We start from the raw sequence: 18,904 nt of genomic DNA, 5'->3' as shown, positions 1-18,904 counted from the left end.
AAATCCTATACCAAAGTACAGACTTACAAGTGTCATTGCTCCCCGTACAAGACCCTGTATCATCCAATGTAATCAAAACAAAGGCTCAAATACCGAATTTTATAAATTTAATAGATTAAATTCTTCTATGCATTTCTATTTACCTGATATAATTTTGAATCAAAATCATTAATAAACAAAGTTATGATATCCACAATAAGATGATGTTTAATAATTAAAATAAAAATCTAACTTCTCACCTTAATGATGCTTGTGTCCAAGTGTCCTGACTGCCACACAGTGACTGAGGTTGCAGCATGTAGATTTTTTTTCCCCCAAACCTAGGCCGTGTAAAATGTAAACGTTTCTAATTACACTCTCTATTTACTAACCATTTATGAAATCCTCCTTAGCTGGTTATCATAACTACAGTACAGTGTGACTACAGGGACAGAATGGTACAAGAATAAGCATGATAAGATAATACAATTGGGTGCAGTTTTGAATATGAAATATTAGTTTTATTTATCCAGATCTTTTCACAGCTCATTTTAATTAATAACCTATAAAACTTTACAGATTGTACAGTTTATAATATAGTTTAAACTACCGAACAAAAGTAGGTCCCACAGATGCAAAAATACTGTACCAATCCAAAGTAAAGGCAGATTTACACAATATACAGTTCTCCACTGGGAAGGGAGGTGATCATTTCTAAGTACAAACAAATAAACTGTACAAAAATAAGATTTAATTTCCATTCATACATTCAGAGAAGATTGAAAATGCAGATATCTATATTCAGTGAGATATCCACATATAGGAATTATTTACCACTCCGATAAGGAATGCACGTTACTATATATCTGGGGCACTGCTAAAAACATGGCATAGTGTAACATTTCAACAAAAAGATACAAGAATTACCTACTTATAACTTTTTTTATTAAAAGAATTTTTATTTTGAATAGTGTGCCGAAAATTTTAAAAAAAACATTAAATTAAGAAAACATTTCTAAAGTGGAACTAGTTATGAATTCATAAAGCATTTTGGTGTAATACATTGTAACTGGCAAAGAAACACAAGCTCTTTCTATAATTTATATTCACCCAGAAACAGAAGTATACATTTGTATTTGATTAAAAAATGGAAAACCCTAAACTTTAAAAAACACTAAAACTAACCCTTAACTTTATACTGTTTCCTTATATAAGATTCACAAAGAATCACTAATACTGCAAGGCAAGTTTTTCTTAAGGAACCAGTGGTTTCTTCATGCTTATTGGTTATACTAATAAATTCTGGAACTGGGTCGAACATTTAATACACACCTCCTGAGCACATTAAACATGTACACACAGACTCTCTGAAAGGATATGTATAATCTTAAGTATTTGTTAGAGACTGGATCAACTGCCAGAAATCACACTCATCTTTTGTTCTTTTTTTTGTTGAGGTATTTGTAATCCTCTTCCCCAAACAATATACCTATAAACAATATACCTATGACTTTTTTAGGATTTTTCTGAGTATTTATATTTTAACTTAAACCAGCCTTGTTACTCTCAGGCAGCGAGAAAGGGGCTGGTTAGTACCCGTTTTATTTTCTCCCATTTTTGAAGCTAAGTTTTTCCCAACTCTCCTGTCATGCACTATACAGTGCATTTGTATCTGGAGAGCACAGTAGAGTGCAGTAACCATAAAGGGCAAAAGCTACTGGAAAAGCAAAAACAATTGCAACATTGAGTAGTGCACACCAATCATTAACCTCTTGCAACTTTCTCTCCTGTGGCCATTTTGAACGATGAACCAACAGCACTAGAATAAAATCTCCAGTTTCCACCATCCAGGCTTTGCTTCTGAGTAGATGCCACTCAAGAAAGTGTCTTTTGATGGATTCTCCTGTTCCTCTACTTTTACGCGAGGGCATTCGGAAGCCAATTCGGCAAACCAGCAGGAAAGAATTTTCCAATGATAACACGTGCTCAGAACTCATCGATTTTCTTCTGTAGGTACCTCAGCATAGAGTCCATCCCCTGAGAAGAACTCCAGATTTTCCTTAGAACATCAGATTCATTTTCATTGGTCTGTTCCAAATCGCCCTTCATGGCATTTCGGACAAGAGCTTTGGATTCTTCAAGTACCTGAACAAAGTTAATAGATCCTTGTAACTAAATATTTGCTCAGATGATTTTATTGCAGAAAGTAGATTACAGCTAAAGGAGTTCAAGATTCAGTAAATTGCAGCATACTTTGCAATTATAGAGAGTCAACTCAAAACAAAACTTTGATCAGCAGAACATTGCAAATATGGAATTTGGGTGATCAAGCTTTAAATAGAATAAATAAGAGGATGAAAAGCCAGTGAGACAGAAAGGAAAAAATGTAACAGTCAAATGAATAAAATTTTATATTTCTATTAGCACATTGTCAGTTCATTTGCAAGAAAAAAAATTAAACAAAGATGCATTTAGTAGCATCTCATTCCCTGATCCTGTGAAGTGGAGGATTATGCAAATTATTCATTGTCCATCTCAGTGTCAGAGGAAAAAACAGAAATAATTTGTCTTGGGGAATGGGTACACGAGTTATTTATAATCAAGAAAATGCTGTATTATTGCTCATTTTGTACTAGGTTCCTCTACATGAAATATACTTTTTTAGACTATACTGAATGTTATGATAAATATTAGCATTCTATTGATAAATATCTACATCACTTTAGTTAGTACAACACAAATGCTTTAGTACACACTTCACCAAAACCCTTTAAAATATTATAATAGAAAAACCAGAAAATATTGCATTTTATAGACTGCAAGGCATCTATACAGAGTGTGACAGAGTATATTAGAGGTGTTTGGGAGATAAATTGGGAAAGGTTTGTTAGAGCAGGTCACACACAAACACTAAAACACAGAATTTTTGCAGGAGCTTTTGCAAGAGTTCTCAGACTCATGATGGACTGTTTGCAAAAGGCAACAAATGTAACAACAAGCAGAAAGGAGCAGCTTTGTCTGGAAAAGAGCATTTACTGTCTGGAAAGTCATGTGATCTTTGCAGGCAGAGAGCAGAAAAAAAGAGGCTTTGCTCTCAGAGTTGGAGGGAGTGAGCGAAAGAGAGAGGAGAAAGACACAGACATCAGTTCCAGAGGGACAATCTGGCAAGCTTTGGATGATGACCTGGTCAAAGGAGAGAACTGGCTGTCAGGTGTTTCCCTTGGAATAGGAGAAACAGAAAGGAACTCTGTGGTGGATGTCCTGGAACAAGAAAAACTCTCTCTCTGAAAACCAACAAGGACCCTTCTGAGTAGTAGCCATTTACCTGTTAAGCACCAAAGCCTGATGAACTTTATTAATGTTAACTTCTGTGCACAGTATAAGCATTGCCTGCATCCAGTGAGATTGGACTGTGAACCAAAGAACTTCAATGAACTTACACACATGTGCGCTGAGAATTAGAAGGGGGTTAAGTAGGTCAATAGAGATAAGTTAAAGTTTAATTCTATTTTCATGTTCAAAGATAATTAAAAGCAACATTTGTTTAAGTAACCCTTTGTCGTGGTGCATATCTATTGCTGCTGGGTTTTGGGGTCCTCTGGACTTGTAACAAGAGGAATGTAGAAAGTTACAGTTCCTGACTTACAAGGGAATTACATGCAACTAATTCCTTAATGCGGACCATCACTTCTTGACTGAACGTTCCAGGCCAGAAAACTTGTGATACCAATCCTTTAGCACATGCTTCCTGTGCAGTCAACTTTCGTCCACTGAACAGCATTTCATTCGCCTGTTAAGACAAAACAAAATCTTAGCTTAAATTGGAAAAGAACATATGAATGAACTTTTACTGACTCATAAGACACAACTTCATTTCCGAAAAGATACATTTACATAATTTACCTACTAAATCATTGATTATAAGGGACTGATCACAAAAGCAACTTGAAGTGTCAATGCATGAGGTGATACAAGTTCACAAGAAAAAATTTACTAAAATTCTTTCTAGAAACGTTTTTTTGGGAACCAAGGCCATCAATAATTATTTATGAAATTAAGAATTAAATCTATTCAAACTCAGAAACCAACCATAACCTATTTCTACAGAAATTTGGATGAAATCACACATTTCTCCAATTTAGTGTAAAAATGTTTGCGTTGACAGGTACTACAAGAATGGGCAGGTGATGGGAGTCATTTATGATGTTGGCTGCCTTCTTGAAGCAGCGCCTCACATAGATGTCTGCAGTGGATGGGACATCAGACCTTCTACAGTCTTAGTAACGTAGATCTGATGACTTCTCTATCTTGTGATCCTGCAATGGGAAGGGATTAAGATAATTACAGGAACACAAAGGTTACTGATTGATCTAGGCTTAAAAGATTATGACGCTAGGCTTTACATTTTGGGGAAGCAATATGAAAACTTAAACAGTATTTAAATCCATATTAAATCATTAACCTGAAACATCATAATTCAACCAGAAGAACCTAGCGACCACAGTAATAATATTATTTATTTCAATATCCAATAGTGAAAGAGCTTTAGGATAACAAAATCTTCCAATTTAATATAAACATACTTTAAAATTGTATTGCGATAAACTTAAAATATCACATCACTTATAAATAACACATGACCTACAGGTAGACCTCAACTTATGACCGTAATGGGGTTGGAAGGATTGGTTGTATTTGGTCATAAATTGGGAAACAGGGACTTTGGGCTGCTATGGGAAACGGGGAGTGGGAACTTTGGGCTGCTGTGGGAAATGGGGAGTGGGGACTTTGGGCTGCACCAGGAGTGGAGAACCACAATATACAGAACTTTTAATACAAAATATGAACTTGTACAGTAGTTTTAATAAAGAATTTTAAAAATTTTTTGTCATACGTGTAGGTGGATGTAACTCGGTTAGGTTGAAAGTCGAGGACTACCTGTACTTGCATTATCTGCGAGTAGTGCAAATTAGGAAAGAGGAATAAATGCTGCTGCACACCTTGTAATGAAAGATTAAAAAGTAAAACTAGTGCAAAAGTCACCCAAGAACAATAAAGCATAATATGATTCTTTTCATCATTGCTGTCACAAAATGTAAAAAAATTTCAAACCTTTTGTTTTTAAAACCTACTGCCCTAACCCCATTCCAACCTCTCCCTTCCTCTGTGCTGCCCAAAGTCTTTGAATATATTGTTGTCTCATAATTTTATCTCTCATTGGACCAAGGAACAGGTTTAAATTTCTATTTTAATGATATAGCATGGTAGAAGCCCATTTTGGTCACCCAATTACACTGAATTAACCAACTGATCCCAAACATTTTGGAGGAAACTGGAGTAAGGAGTTTGTACCTTCTCATACTAATTTTGACTCCAGTAAGTACTGTGCTGTTTGAAGTATTGGAAGCTTGCTTCCTTGTGTATCCTCGCCATGGGCTGCCAAGGCAAGGATCCACAGTCAGGATGAGAGGAGCTCTGGTGGACTGGCAGTTGGGGAATCAGGAGCTTGGATTGGTGGGCTGAGGTGAGAGACAGCGGTTAGGGTGTTGGGAGCTCCAGTGGGCAGGCAGCCAAGATTATGATTTGGGCTCAGGAGCTTAGATGGTCGGCAGCCAAGGTGAGGATCTGTGATTGGGGCATCGGGAGCACTGGTGGGTGGGTGGTCAGAGAGGTGATTCACGGTTGGGGAGCTCGGGTGTGCAAGCAGCCAGGGACTAGGCGAGAGATGGCAGTTGGGGCATCAGGAGCTCTAAAGGGCAGTTAGCTGAGACCTAGGCGAGAGACAGTGGTCAGGGTGTTGGGAGCTCCAGTGGGCAGGCGGCCAGGATCTAGGCAAGAGGCGGCTGTTGGGGCACTGAAAATTTGGATGGGCAGATGTGTGAGGCCTGGGCGAGAGACAACAGTCAGTGTGTCAGGAGCTCCAGTAGCTGGGACAGAACTAAAGATGGGGTGGAGGTGGGAACTTTTACACATGAAATATGGAAAATACCAAATTTTGGGGCCAAAACTAGAGGGTCAACTTTTACACAGTATCAATTATTACACACACATATATACGGTAGGTAGATATGTTTTGATGAAGAGCTGTGTGAGTCTACAATTGAACCAGGAAAAGAGCAACCATGAATAAACAATGCATTTGGGAAAACACATTTAAGGGCATAATGACTTTGAATTCTATGAACAGAAATTTTAAGTATTTCCACATTTACATAGAGTAAATTTAAGGATTTTTTAAAAATGCCAACTTACTGAGGCTAAACCCATTATTCTGGGAAACATTAGTGAAGAGCATCCATCTGGAGTCTGTCCAAAAGTAGTATAAGGAGTCTGAAACCATGCTTTCTCATTAGCCCACACCACATCACAAAGGGGCAAAATGGAAGCTCCAAGACCAATTGCAGGACCGTTCACAGCTACAATGATTGGCTTCTTAAACTGAATAAATGTATTAACAAAACTCCTAAAAGTGGGGGGAAAAAGCATCAATCTGAATGCCATTTAACATTAGCCCTTTTTTGTCAATGTTAAACAAATACAATGGCACACAAGTAAAGGTTAACAAGACATGACCTATAATTCAAAACATCTCTCAAATCTATTTAATATAGCAAAGCATTTTAATGTAGAAATAAACAACTTTAATCTAGGTGACTTGCTTATTGTAATAGATTAATTTTAGAGTGAATCCTTTGTACAGGTAATAACTTAGTGAATCAAATAATTCCAAAATATAAATTATTTTAAATATAGCTTTTAATTACTGTAGGCAAAAGGATGATCAACACTGCATGAGTCCTGATGCTTGACTCAAAACGTGGACAATCACTTTGCCTTCAAAGACTGCCTGATCCACCAATTCTTTGAACCAGATTCCACCATCTGCACTCCCTGATGTCTCTAAAGCAATTAATTATTTCAGTTTCCTATAATGTAAAAGAAGTCAAATTATTTCTGATATGTGAACATTAAAAAAGAGGCCCATGTGGCCTGTCGAAACTGTTGTAATTAATAAGATCATGGTTTTTCCTGTGTGTCAGTTTTATTTTCCTGATGGATCCTTACATACCTGGACTCCAAAAATCTACTGATCTTGGTCTTGAATATACTTACCACTGAACATCTACAATCCTCTCTGGAATAGAACATCTCAGTATTAAGAAGCTTTTCCTAATCTCAGTCCAAATGAATTGAAACTTCAAGTATCTCTCATCTTTATTTATTGCGGAGAAAGACTTTTGGAGGCTAGGGAACTCTGGAAAGTTAAATAGTGATGTCTTGAAAAGAGTCCACATTAGAAAAGAGGTGGTGCAGAAAGTGTGAAAATGCATAAGGTAGATAAATCTCCAGGGCCTGAACAAGTATATCCTAGGATATTGTGAGAAAGCAGGAAATTGCAGGATCCCTGTCAGGCATAGGTGAGGTGCGAGAAGACTGGAGGGTGGTTAAAGTTGTGCCGTTATTGAAGAAAGGGTTGCCTGGATAAGCCATGTAAGTGGAGGTTTGTGAGCTTAATGTGAGTCGTAGGCAAATTACTGGAGGAGATTCTGAGAGACATTGGAAATACTTGCATTTGGAAAGTGAAGGACTGATTAGAAATAGTCAGCATGGCTTTGAGTGTGAGAACTAGTATTGAGTTTATTGAAAAGGTGAACAAGAAAGTTGATGAGAAAAGAGGTTATGGACTTTGGCAAGGCCTTTAACAAGGTCTAACATGGTACACTGATCCAGAAGTTTGGTCGCCTAGGATGCAGTGTGAGCGGTCCAATTGGTTATGGAATTGGCTTGGTGTTAAAAGGTGCTAGTGGAGGAATTGTTATTCAGATTGTTGGCCTATTACCAGTGGTGTGTTACAGGGGTTGGTGCTGGTTTTGTCATCTACATACAGAACTTGAAGGACAATGGAATTAGCATATTTAGTAAGTTTGTAGTTGATTGGCACAGTGGGTGGTGAAGAAGGTTATCTGAAATTGCAGAAGCACCTTGATGAATTGGGAAAATGGGCCAAGGAATGACAGTTAGAACTTAACAAGTGCAAAGTGCTGGACTTTGGTGGTTCAAACCAGGGTGGGATTTACTCACAGAATGGTGGAGTATAAGACAGTGCTACAAAACAGAGAGACTGCACATAGTTCCTTGGAAATTGTGACAGGTAGTGTGACAGGTGGTGAATGCTTGCCTTCATTGGTCAGGTTACAACTGCACAGTACACTGGTGAGACAATTTGGAGTATTGGATTCAGGTCAAGTCACCCAGATTTAGGAAAGATACCATTAAGATGGAAATGATGCTGAAAAGATTAACAGGGCTGGTGCACTTGAATTAGTAAATTGATTAGGGTGGGACAATTCTCCCTGCTATGGAGGAGGCTGAGGAGACAACATTTGAGGGATAAATGAATCTAAAACGAAAGGGCTTAGATTTTAGGTGAGGAGAAAGACTCAAGAATGGCCCTGAGCGGCATCTTTGTCCACACCCAGAGTGGTGGGTATATGGAATGAGCTGCTACAGGAAGTGGTAGAGGTGGGTATAATTACAATGTTTACATTAAGTACATAGATAGGAAAGGTTTAGAAGGATATGGGCCCAACGCAGGCAAATAGGATACTTTGATTTGCATGAACAAGTTAGACTGAAGGGCCTGTTTCTGTGCTTTAAGTCTTTATGACAGTAGTGCATAGATCTGTTTATCGCCTGATAGGAAGGAACAATACTATTGGAGAAGTTGCAATGGAATTACAACTGGATAATCATAATTATGTGCAGTTAAGGGTGCTCTTTTAGAACATAGGGAACCAAGAGGTCATTTAACTGAAGGAGACAAAATTATGAGATATACAAGATTAACAGGATGGATCTATTTCTAACAAGAGGTTGATAACCAGAACCATTTAAGCTATTTGATTAGAGGAATTCAGGAAAAAATATTCAGTCAGAGAGTAGTAGAAGTCTAGAATTCCTTCCATGAAAGAATGGTGGAAACAAAAACTGTTCACTTTAAAAAGAGAGATCCATGAGGAATTGTAGACTCCAAGATTCTGGAGTAACAGCTATAATTTGAATTAATATAAAATACTGTACTTGTACTGTTATTAACACAACAGGCCAAAAAAAAACTTTTTATGACCCATCCTGACACAGCCATCCTGACGCAGCCATCCTGGCGCAGCCATCCTGGCGCAGCCATCCTGGCGCAGCCATCCTGGCGCAGCCATCCTGGCGCAGCCATCCTGGCGCAGCCATCCTGGCGCAGCCATCCTGGCGCAGCCATCCTGGCGCAGCCATCCTGACGCAGCCATCCTGACGCAGCCATCCTGACGCAGCCATCCTGACGCAGCCATCCTGACGCAGCCATCCTGACGCAGCCATCCTGACGCAGCCATCCTGACACAGGCATACTGGCTGTGGTTTGATTTTTGGCTTAATTCCCTGTTCCTAACTACTCCCACATCCTGCCTACCAACCACCAGATACATACTATATATTTTGGCATACAAGTCAACCGACAGATAGGTTGACCCCCCCCCCCCCACCCCCCCCCCCCCACAACAAGCTAAAATTTTAAAAAACACCATGTAACAAAGCTGTAAATTACCATAAGCAAGTACATAAAAAGTTTTTTAAAATTTCAGCCTACTGGGCAAGAGCACCAATCTTGTTCTCCTGGTGGGAGCAGGAACCTTGGACCTACGTGGCAGGAATGGCGACCTCGTTTTCTGGAGCAGGACTGGCGACCTCATTCTTCTGGCAGAGCAGTAACCTTCTGCCAGGAGAACGAGGTCACCGCTCCTGCTCCAGAAAATGAGGCCACTGCTTCTGCCATGTGGCAGGAGCAGCTACCTCATTCTCCCGAGCAGGAGTGGGAACCTCATTGTCCCAGCAGGAACAGCAACCTCAAGCTCCCGGGTAGGAGCGGGGATTTCATGCTCTATACTTGTAGAATTTCTGGCTGGGTTATGGCTGCACCCAGGGTTGGGGAGGTGTCGGAGAGCAGTGGCACTGGCTGTGGGGAGGGACTTCCAGGGTCAACTAATACTCCGAATAGGCGCTTCCAGGATCGACTTATACCCCAAATTCACATCAAACAGTTTTTAACCTTAAATTAAGGTCTCAGAAATATATCCAGAGTACGTCAACCCCCATTTTTTGAGTGATTTTTGAGGGTTTTATGACACTGAAATATATGGTACAATTTGCTCTGAGCCTCTGACATTCTAAAATATTTGTCTTTATGATTTTTTTTTTAATTGCACCATCATCCCTTTTCTCATTAATAACTCCTGATCTTCACTGTAATAAAGATGCCAGCATTCCTGGCTCTTACTTAAAAACCACTGGATATTAACATTCCAATTCTAGTAAATATCTAGGACTCTTTCCACATGTACCAACTTATCCACTGAGTATTCTGACCAAGATTTCAATCTTAGAAGATGCCTACCTGATGGACTCTGTCATTTTAATACTTTCTCTTTTTCGATCGTCTGTTAATCGTCGAATGAAATAAATAAAATCAAGACCACAACAAAAGACACTTCCTACAGCACCCAGCAACACCAATTTACTATCATCAGCTGCTGCAGTGTTCAGAGCACTTTGCATTTCCTTCATAACCTGTAAACAAAACAATTAAAGATGATTAGAAAACCAAATTGAATTTTGTGATAGAAAACTTTTAATTGCAAGAACAAAGGTTTCATTTCCTACTGAAAACAGATTTGCATGCAGACAGTGCCTGTATTAATCAAATAATACATTTCACTGTTAATACATTCCTTGGTTTCAGAATGGTCCTCATTATTTATTGAAGGTCTTCTTTACACCTATATAAAAGCACTCATTCATCCAAAGTACATATTTATTGTCTATCTATAATTAATCATTGAATATGATTGCCTCCAACCAATTTGAAAAAGCAATCAAAAGTCAACCATATTGTGATCTAGAGTCACATATAGATTAGAAAGGATGGCAGATTTCCTCCCTGTAAATATCAAGGAAATCAAATATTGTTTACCGTCCATAACAATATGGTTGAGGGGACCAAATGTCAAATTTATGTTTTCTGATGATATAAAGCAGTGGTTGTCAACCTTTTCTTTCCACTCACACACCACTTTAAGTAATTCCTATGCCATCGGTACACTGTGATTAGTAAGAGATTACTTAAAGTGGTATGTGAGTGGGAAGGGAAGGTTAAGAACCACTGCTCTCGGCCCAATTGTTACTGAAATATTTTGCTTGAGAAAAATTGTCATTGGCCCATTTCCTTTGGAGTTATGAAACCATGCACATAACGAGTCAATTAGGTACGATTAAAACAGTGGTTTTCAAACTTTTTCTTTCCACCCACATACCACCTTAAGATCCCTTACTAATCACAGAGCACCTATGGCATAGGGAATACTTAAAGTGGTATGTGAGTAGAAAAAAAGATTGAGAACCACTGATATAAAGAAAAGTGCAATTGATGGTAATGATCAGGATATAAAGGGACTTCAAGAGGATATAGAAGATAAGTGAGTTGGTAAGAACATGGCAGATAAAAGTGCTGTCACCTACATTCATGCAACAAAAAAAAGAGTATTAAATGGTTACAGATTTAGGAGATGTTTAGGTTCAGAGACCTTGATGTCCTTGTGCACTGAGAGCTGCTTTGCAGATAGTTAAGCATATTGGTTTTTATTGTGAAAGAATGAATAGAGGAATAAAGAGGTCTTAATGCAATTTCATAGGGGCTTGGTGAGACCACTCCAAGACCACTGGGTGGGTTTGGTCTCTTTACCTAAATGTAAAGGTAAATGGACCAAAATGTATATGCAGTACATTAGGGGTCAGTCTCAAAAATTAAAAGGTAGGCCATTTAGGACAGAGAGAATGAAACTTCTTCACTCAGAGGGCTGCGGCACCTTAGTTATTGAGTTCCTTCAAAACAAAGAGAGAATAATGATACTACAAAAAATTTTTCAAATAACTCTATAAGAAACTTTCTTTGGAAGGGTAAGATGTTGAGAGTTTCTTTAGATAAACTGACATGGAAGTTTGAATTAAGAGGTTACTAAATTTTAATCATTATTATAAGGCAGCTCAAATAAGGTTTCTTGCCTCATTTTTTGATGAGGGAGAAAAGCCTCATAAAATACAAATTGATAAACTAGGAGAGAGACTATCTGAAGACTTTATATATAAATGGGAACCAAAATTAATATCTGGGGAAAGGGAAGCACCTTTGACAAAATATTCAATTAATATTTGGAATAAGGTAAATAACGAAATTGGAACAAAGGGGGTTGTCCTGCCTAAAATGCCTTTGATACAAAATCAACTTATTCCATTTTCAAAGATAATCAATTTTTAAACATTTGGTCTCTGAAAGGTATTAGATATATAGAAGATTGTTACGGAGGAAGAAATTTTATGTGATTTGAACAATTAAAAAATATAAAATAATACACTTTTTTGTTATGATCAATTAAAGGCTTACTTAAGAGATAAATTGGGTCCAACAATGTTATTACCGAAATGTGGTGATATGGAAATGTTGATACATTATAGACATATAAAGAAATTTATTTCAGCTATGTACACTTTACTGTAGAAGGGGACACCCAAATAGGGATACATGGATCCAGTGATTTAAATATTAACATTGATGAACAAAATTGGTCAGACTTATGTAAAGATAGTATGATAAATACTATAAATGTTAGATATCAAAGATTAATTCAATTTAATTTTTTACATCAATTATATCTCACACCACAGAAGTTAAATAGATTGGAATCAGACTTATCAGCCCAGTGTTTTAGATGTGGGCAAGAGATAGGTATTTTTTTTTACATTCCACTGGTCCTGTTCTAAAGTGAGACCCTTTTGGACAAATTGGGTAACTTTTTTTTAGAATGGGTTACAGGAATTAAATTTCCACAAAACCCTTTTTTTTTTACTAGGTAACATTGAAGAGATAAGACCAAAATTGAAATTACCTTATATCAAAAACAATTTTTAAGACTGCCTTGGCAGTAGCAAGAAAATGTGTAGCAGTAACCTGGAAATCAGACACCCATCTAGATATGGAGTGATAGAAATGCATAGCTGTGTTCCTTTTGAGAAGATTATTTATTATCTGAGAAATAAATATGATGATTTTTGAAAATTTGATGTATTTTTAAAAATTTGGCACCCGTATTTACAAATTGCAGGAATTAATTTACAAATGTTTTCCCTAAACTTCTAACTTTGTTAACCCTCCTTGGAAATATTAAAAGATACAAATGTGGTGAGGGGTGTCCTCTGGCAACCAGGTTTCTATTCTTGTTTTCCTTATTTTTCTTTTTCTATATTTTTTCTTATTTCTTTTTCTTTTCTGTGTGGGGGAGGGGTTTGTTTAGGGGGATGAGATTGGGGTTTTTACACCATTATATATAATGGATTTGATACTGATATTTGACTACTGATTCCGCATTTGGCTAAGATTACATATATGGAAAAATTTCACAAAGAGAAATGGTCAGTCAACATTTCAGATCAGGACCCTTTATCAAGGTAATAATCCTAACTAGAAACATTGACTGCCCATTTCTTTCCATGGATGCTGGCTGACCCATCGAGTCCCTCTGGTTTTTCGTTGCTCACTTAAGAATAAGGCACCTGAAAAAACCAATAAATATTTATTGGTTTTGGAGGGGGGTGGAAAGCGGGGAGGGGGGGAAGGGGAGAAAATGCCACTGTGTATATTTAATGAGAAACATTTGTACATATTTTGGTTGATATGGTTCACAGTGTGAAAAATAAAAAAATATATTAAAAAAAAGGCACCTTGAAATATGAACTGGGAAGCCTACAGCTTCCTAATCTTAAGAGTCATTACCAAGCGACTCAAATTAGATTTCTTACTGCTCTTTTTGAGTAGAAAAACCAGGAGGGGTTAAAATAGAATTGGATAAGATAGGGGAGAGGTTAGCAGAGGAATTAATATATTAAAGGGATTCAAAATCATTAACTGGTGTTAAAAAAAATATCATTGTAAAAACATTTGATTACTATTTGGAACAAGATAAATGACAAAAATGGAACAAAAGAAAGTATATGGCCTAAGATGCATTTGAGTCAAAATGAATTTTTATCTTTTTCAAGGACAATTGATTTTTAAATATTTGGCTTAAAGGTATAAAAAATATTGAAGATTGTTATGAACAAGGTTAACTGATGTCATTTGAACAATTAAGGAATAAATACTGAGAGGATATTTGAGGGAAAAGTTAGATCCACTGATGCTGTAATCTACTTCTAGGGAGGTGGAAACTCTTATTAGGAGAGGAAATACAGTAAAACCTCGTTAGAATGCAATAGTTGGGATCCAACATTTCATACCGCATTACAGCCGACTCGCGGAACACTTGCAGAGGCGGCTACGCGGGACGTCGGGGCAGGGACGGCCACCATGGGACATCGGGACAGGGGTGGCTGCCACGGGATGTCAGGGCAGGGGCAGTGGGGAGGGGAGCCATCAGGAAGCAGGGAGGGGGGCTGTCAGGCATGGGTGTTGGTCTCGGCTGATGTCATCAGCCTGCCCCTTAGCAGTTTGGGGTCCACAGATACCCGCGCTATAAGCGATTCAGCAGATTAACAAATCGCGTTCTAACAACGTTTCACTGCACTAAGAAATTTACTTCTGCAATGTACCTTTAATTGCAAACAGGAACTATTAAACAGGGAGTGCATAAATCTGGACAGAAATGAGAGATGGATTTGAATAATACAATTGATGAGAAAAGATAGTTGGATCTCTATCGAGATTGTATGACAAATATTATTAATGTAAGATATAGATTACTTCAATGCAATTTTTGACACCAGCTATACTTAATACCACAAAAATTGAATACAATGAAATCAGATTTATCAGATTAATGTTTTAGGTTGGTGAAGAGATAGGTACTTTCTTGCATTCAACTTGGTCATGTCCCAAGGTACACCCTTTTTGGGTGGATTTAGGAAATTTCTTAGAACAAGTTACAGGCAGTGTATTTCCACAGAATCCAGATTTATTTCTATTGGGAAATATAGAAAGAACAAGACCCAAGTTGAAAATATCAATATATCAAATGAAAATTGTTAAAATAGCATTAGCAATGTCAAGGAAATGTATTGCAGTGATTTAGAAATTGGATTAACATTTTGGTATAGGAAGATGGAATGCAGAAATTCAAAGCTATATCCGCTTAGAGAAAAAAAATTGAGAAATAAATATGGTATATTTTTGTATATTTGGAGCCCTTATATGCAAATTTTAGATATAAATTTCAGCTTTTTATCTGTAATTATGGTATTTGAATAGTCTATGTGTACTAGTACAATAACTTAATATGCTTTCGCACTGTCCAGTTAATGATCAGTTAAATTATACCATGTCTATTAAGCAAAAAAAGTTTTCCCAAACAGAACTAAGCTGCCATCAGCAATTATAGTAGCTTCATGGTTTATTATTAGTCCAAACAAAGAATTAAAATCCCACTTTGGTAGTTTGCAAAATTGCCTCTCGTTTATAGCAGATTAGTAAAGCCCACCTCACTGACAAAAGGCAAAGGAGGAAAAACCCAACACCCAACCCCAACCAACCAATTTTCCCTTGCAACCGCTGCAATCGTGTCTGCCTGTCCCGCATCGGACTGGTCAGCCACAAACGAGCCTGCAGCTGACGTGGACTTTTTTACCCCCTCCATAAATCTTCGTCCGCGAAGCCAAGCCAAAGAAGAAAGAAAGATAAATTTAATTTTAAAGCTGTCATCTGCTTCTATCATACCTTTTTATGATCTTTATTCCTTAACACCCACTCTCTGCTTGGGCTGAATAAACCATTCAGAAGGTAATCAGAGACTAACTGTACCATACACGTCTTCTTGGTTGGAAAGATGAAAGGAAAAGCAGTGTCTCAACCCTCTGCCTTTCTATTTAGTAACTGCTTTCTTCAACTCAATATGCATTATTTAACAATATATCTGAATGAGGAATGGTGTCTATCAAGCACATTTAGATATCATTGTAGTGGGTTGTATAAAGGAAGGTGATGAGTCAGCATACAGGAGGGAGATTGAAAACTTGACTGAGTGCTGCACCAACAACCACCTTGCACTCAGTGTCACCAAAACCAAGAAACTTATTGTTGACTTCTGGAAGGGAAAGACAGAGGTCTACAATCCAGTGATCATTGGGGAATCAGAGGTGGAGAGGATGAGCAAATTTAAGTTCTTAGGCATTACTATCTCAGAGGATCTTTCCTGAACTGAATACACTGAAGGCATCATGAAGAAAGCACTTACTCAGGAGTTTGCAGAGGTTTGGTATGACAACAGAAACCCTCTCAAATTTCTACAGATGCGTGGTGGAAAGCATGCTGACCGGCTGCATCATGGTCTGGTATGTGAACACCAATACCCCTGAGTGTAAAGCCCTGCAAAAGGTGGCAGACACAGCCCGGGATATCACAGGCAAAACTTATCAAGAACATCTACAGGGAACGCTGCCATTGGAGAGCAGCAGCAATCATGGATCCACACCACCCAGTACACGCTCTGTTCTAGCTGCTGCCATCAGAAAGGAGGTATAGGTGCCACAAGACTCATACCACCAGGTTCAGGAACAGCTGCTACGCCTCCATCACTAGATTTCTCAACAACAAACACAATCAGGGACTCATTTAAGGGCTCTGGCTGTTTGTTTACATTCATTATCTGTTTGCAGTCTGCTGCACCTGCAAGAAAAAAGGATCTCAGGGTTGTATGTGATGCATGTATGTACTCTGACAATGTATTTGAAATTTCAGTTTGATCTGTTTATGCCCTATTTAATTATTGTTTAATCATTCATCTTTTTTTTAAACCTTTTTTATGTTTTACATGCAAAATCAGAAACATGAATTGCTGTCTTCTTGTCTCACCAGTATCATTCAGTGACCAGTTACAAATGATCATATTTAGGACATGGATTTTGATGAAGGAAGCATTCCCAAGACTTTGAGATAGAATATAAAGCAACATCTATCAGGTGCAAGTAGCAGAGTTTTAGTTTGATTTGCAGTCATGTGCAGGAAATGGATCTTAATAAAATAGATTAAAAATCTGTATTAATTTTCCACTCCTGTTAGCATTCAACTTACTTATGTTGCATTGCAAGGATACCAGAGCCTCAGTACAAACCCCTCTTATGGCGATACTGAATTCTGTGCCTTCTCATTGTATTGAGGTTTTTGAAAATAAGATAGCCCGAATTGAAAAATGTCTTCAAACTTATCTTTAGAATTACACTCTTAAATTCTTATGTTCCAAATAAAAACATCCATGAACTTGTAAGTTAAAGCAAATTTATTATTTTTTCACTGTATTTGAATTACCTGTATTCCTCAGATTTGGGAATTCACCTGATTTATCCTTTCAAAATGGATTGCATCATCTTTTTTCTCATAAGAACATATGCCTGCTCCACCATTCAATATGATCATGGCTGATCTGATGCTAGGCTCATCTCCACCTACCTGCCTTTTCCCTATATCCCTTAATTCCCTTAACCTATGTAGAAATCTATACAACCTTGCCTTAAATATACTTACTGAGGTTGCCTCCACTGCTTCAATGGGCAGTGAATTTCACAGATTCACCACCTTCTGGGAAAAGTAGTTCTTCCTTGTATCTGTCCTAAACTTACTACCTTCAATCTTGAGGAACAGTTTACCTACCTCAATCTTATCCATGTCTTTCATAATTTTATATGAGATCCCCTCTCATTCTTCTAAATTCTAGCAAGTACAGACCCAGACGGCTCACTCTTTCCTCATAGGCCAACGCCTTCACCTCTGGAACCAATCTGGTAAACCTCCTCTACATTACCTCCAAACCCAATACATCCTTCCTCAAGTAAGGAGACCAGAACTTCACTTAGTACTATAGATGAGGTCTCACCAGTACTTACCAATGAAGGCCAGCATTCCATTTGCCTTCGTGATAGCCTGCTGCATGTGCAAGCTAACCTTTTACGATTCATACACAAGCACTCCCAAGTCCTTCTGCACAGCAGCATGCTGCAATCGCTTGCCATTTAAATAATATTCTGATCTTCCATTCTTCCTTCCAAAGTGGATAATCTCACATTTGCCAAAATTATACTCCATCTGCTAGTCCCTTGTCCCCTCACTTAACCTATCTATATCTCTCTGCAAACACTCCGTATCCTCTGCACAATTTGCTTTTCCATTCAATTTAGTGTCACTAGCAAACTTAGATACACTATACTCTGTCTCCTCTTCCAGATAATTAATCTATATGGTGAACAGTTGTGGGCCCAGCACCAATCCCTGTGGCACCCAGCTCACCACCGATTGCCAACCAGAAAAACACAACTGCACCCCAACTCTCTTCTTTCTGTTGGTTGGTTACCAATCCTCTATCTATGATAATTTTCTTTCTTTTCTTTGGCTTGGCTTCGCGGACGAAGATTTAAGGAGGGGTAAAGTCCACGTCAGCTTCAGGCTCATTTGTGGCTGACAAGTCCGATGCGGGACAGGCAGACATGGTCGCAGCGGTTGCAAGGGAAAATTGGTTGGTTGGGGTTGGGTGTTGGGTTTTTCCTCCTTTGTCTTTTGTCAGTGAGGTGGGCTCTGCTGTCTTCTTCAAAGGAGGTTGCTGCCCGCTGAACTGTGAGGCGCCAAGATGCACGGTTTGAGGCGATATCAGCCCACTGGCAGTGGTCAATGTGGCAAGCACCAAGAGCTTTCTTTAGGCAGTCCTTGTACCTCTTCTTTGGTGCACCTCTGTCTCAGTGGCCAGTGGAGAGCTCGCCATATAACACGATCTTGGGAAGGCGATGGTCCTCCATTCTGGAGACGTGACCTACCCAGCGCAGTTGGATCTTCAGCAGCGTGGATTCGATG

The 18,904-nt window shown here is 38.3% G+C and overlaps 1 protein-coding gene across 4 annotated transcripts in view; it reads right to left on the bottom strand.

The window, feature by feature from the left end:
* Positions 1 to 478: 478 nt before the first annotated feature.
* Positions 479 to 18,904, bottom strand: part of cdyl (chromodomain protein, Y-like) — a 261,787-nt gene continuing 243,361 nt past the window's right edge. For 2 of the 4 annotated variants that reach the window (XM_069913497.1, XM_069913496.1), the window contains 4 exons: positions 10,421 to 10,593; positions 6,232 to 6,442; positions 3,626 to 3,769; positions 479 to 2,124 (listed from right to left, as the gene is read on the bottom strand). In XM_069913497.1, coding sequence (XP_069769598.1) covers positions 1,966 to 2,124; positions 3,626 to 3,769; positions 6,232 to 6,442; positions 10,421 to 10,593 — 687 coding nt within the window. In that variant the 3' untranslated portion in view covers positions 479 to 1,965. Of the gene's footprint in view, positions 2,125 to 3,625; positions 3,770 to 4,873; positions 4,980 to 6,231; positions 6,443 to 10,420; positions 10,594 to 18,904 lie in introns of those variants that run through there. The other 2 variants (XM_069913498.1, XR_011349819.1) reach the window with 2 other exon arrangements.

The sequence above is a fragment of the Narcine bancroftii genome, chromosome 1 (genome assembly GCF_036971445.1).
Source record: "Narcine bancroftii isolate sNarBan1 chromosome 1, sNarBan1.hap1, whole genome shotgun sequence".
Classification (NCBI taxonomy): domain Eukaryota; kingdom Metazoa; phylum Chordata; class Chondrichthyes; order Torpediniformes; family Narcinidae; genus Narcine; species Narcine bancroftii.
The sequence above is the reverse complement of the archived record's forward strand: the minus strand, read 5'-3'. Positions and strand labels throughout refer to the sequence as shown.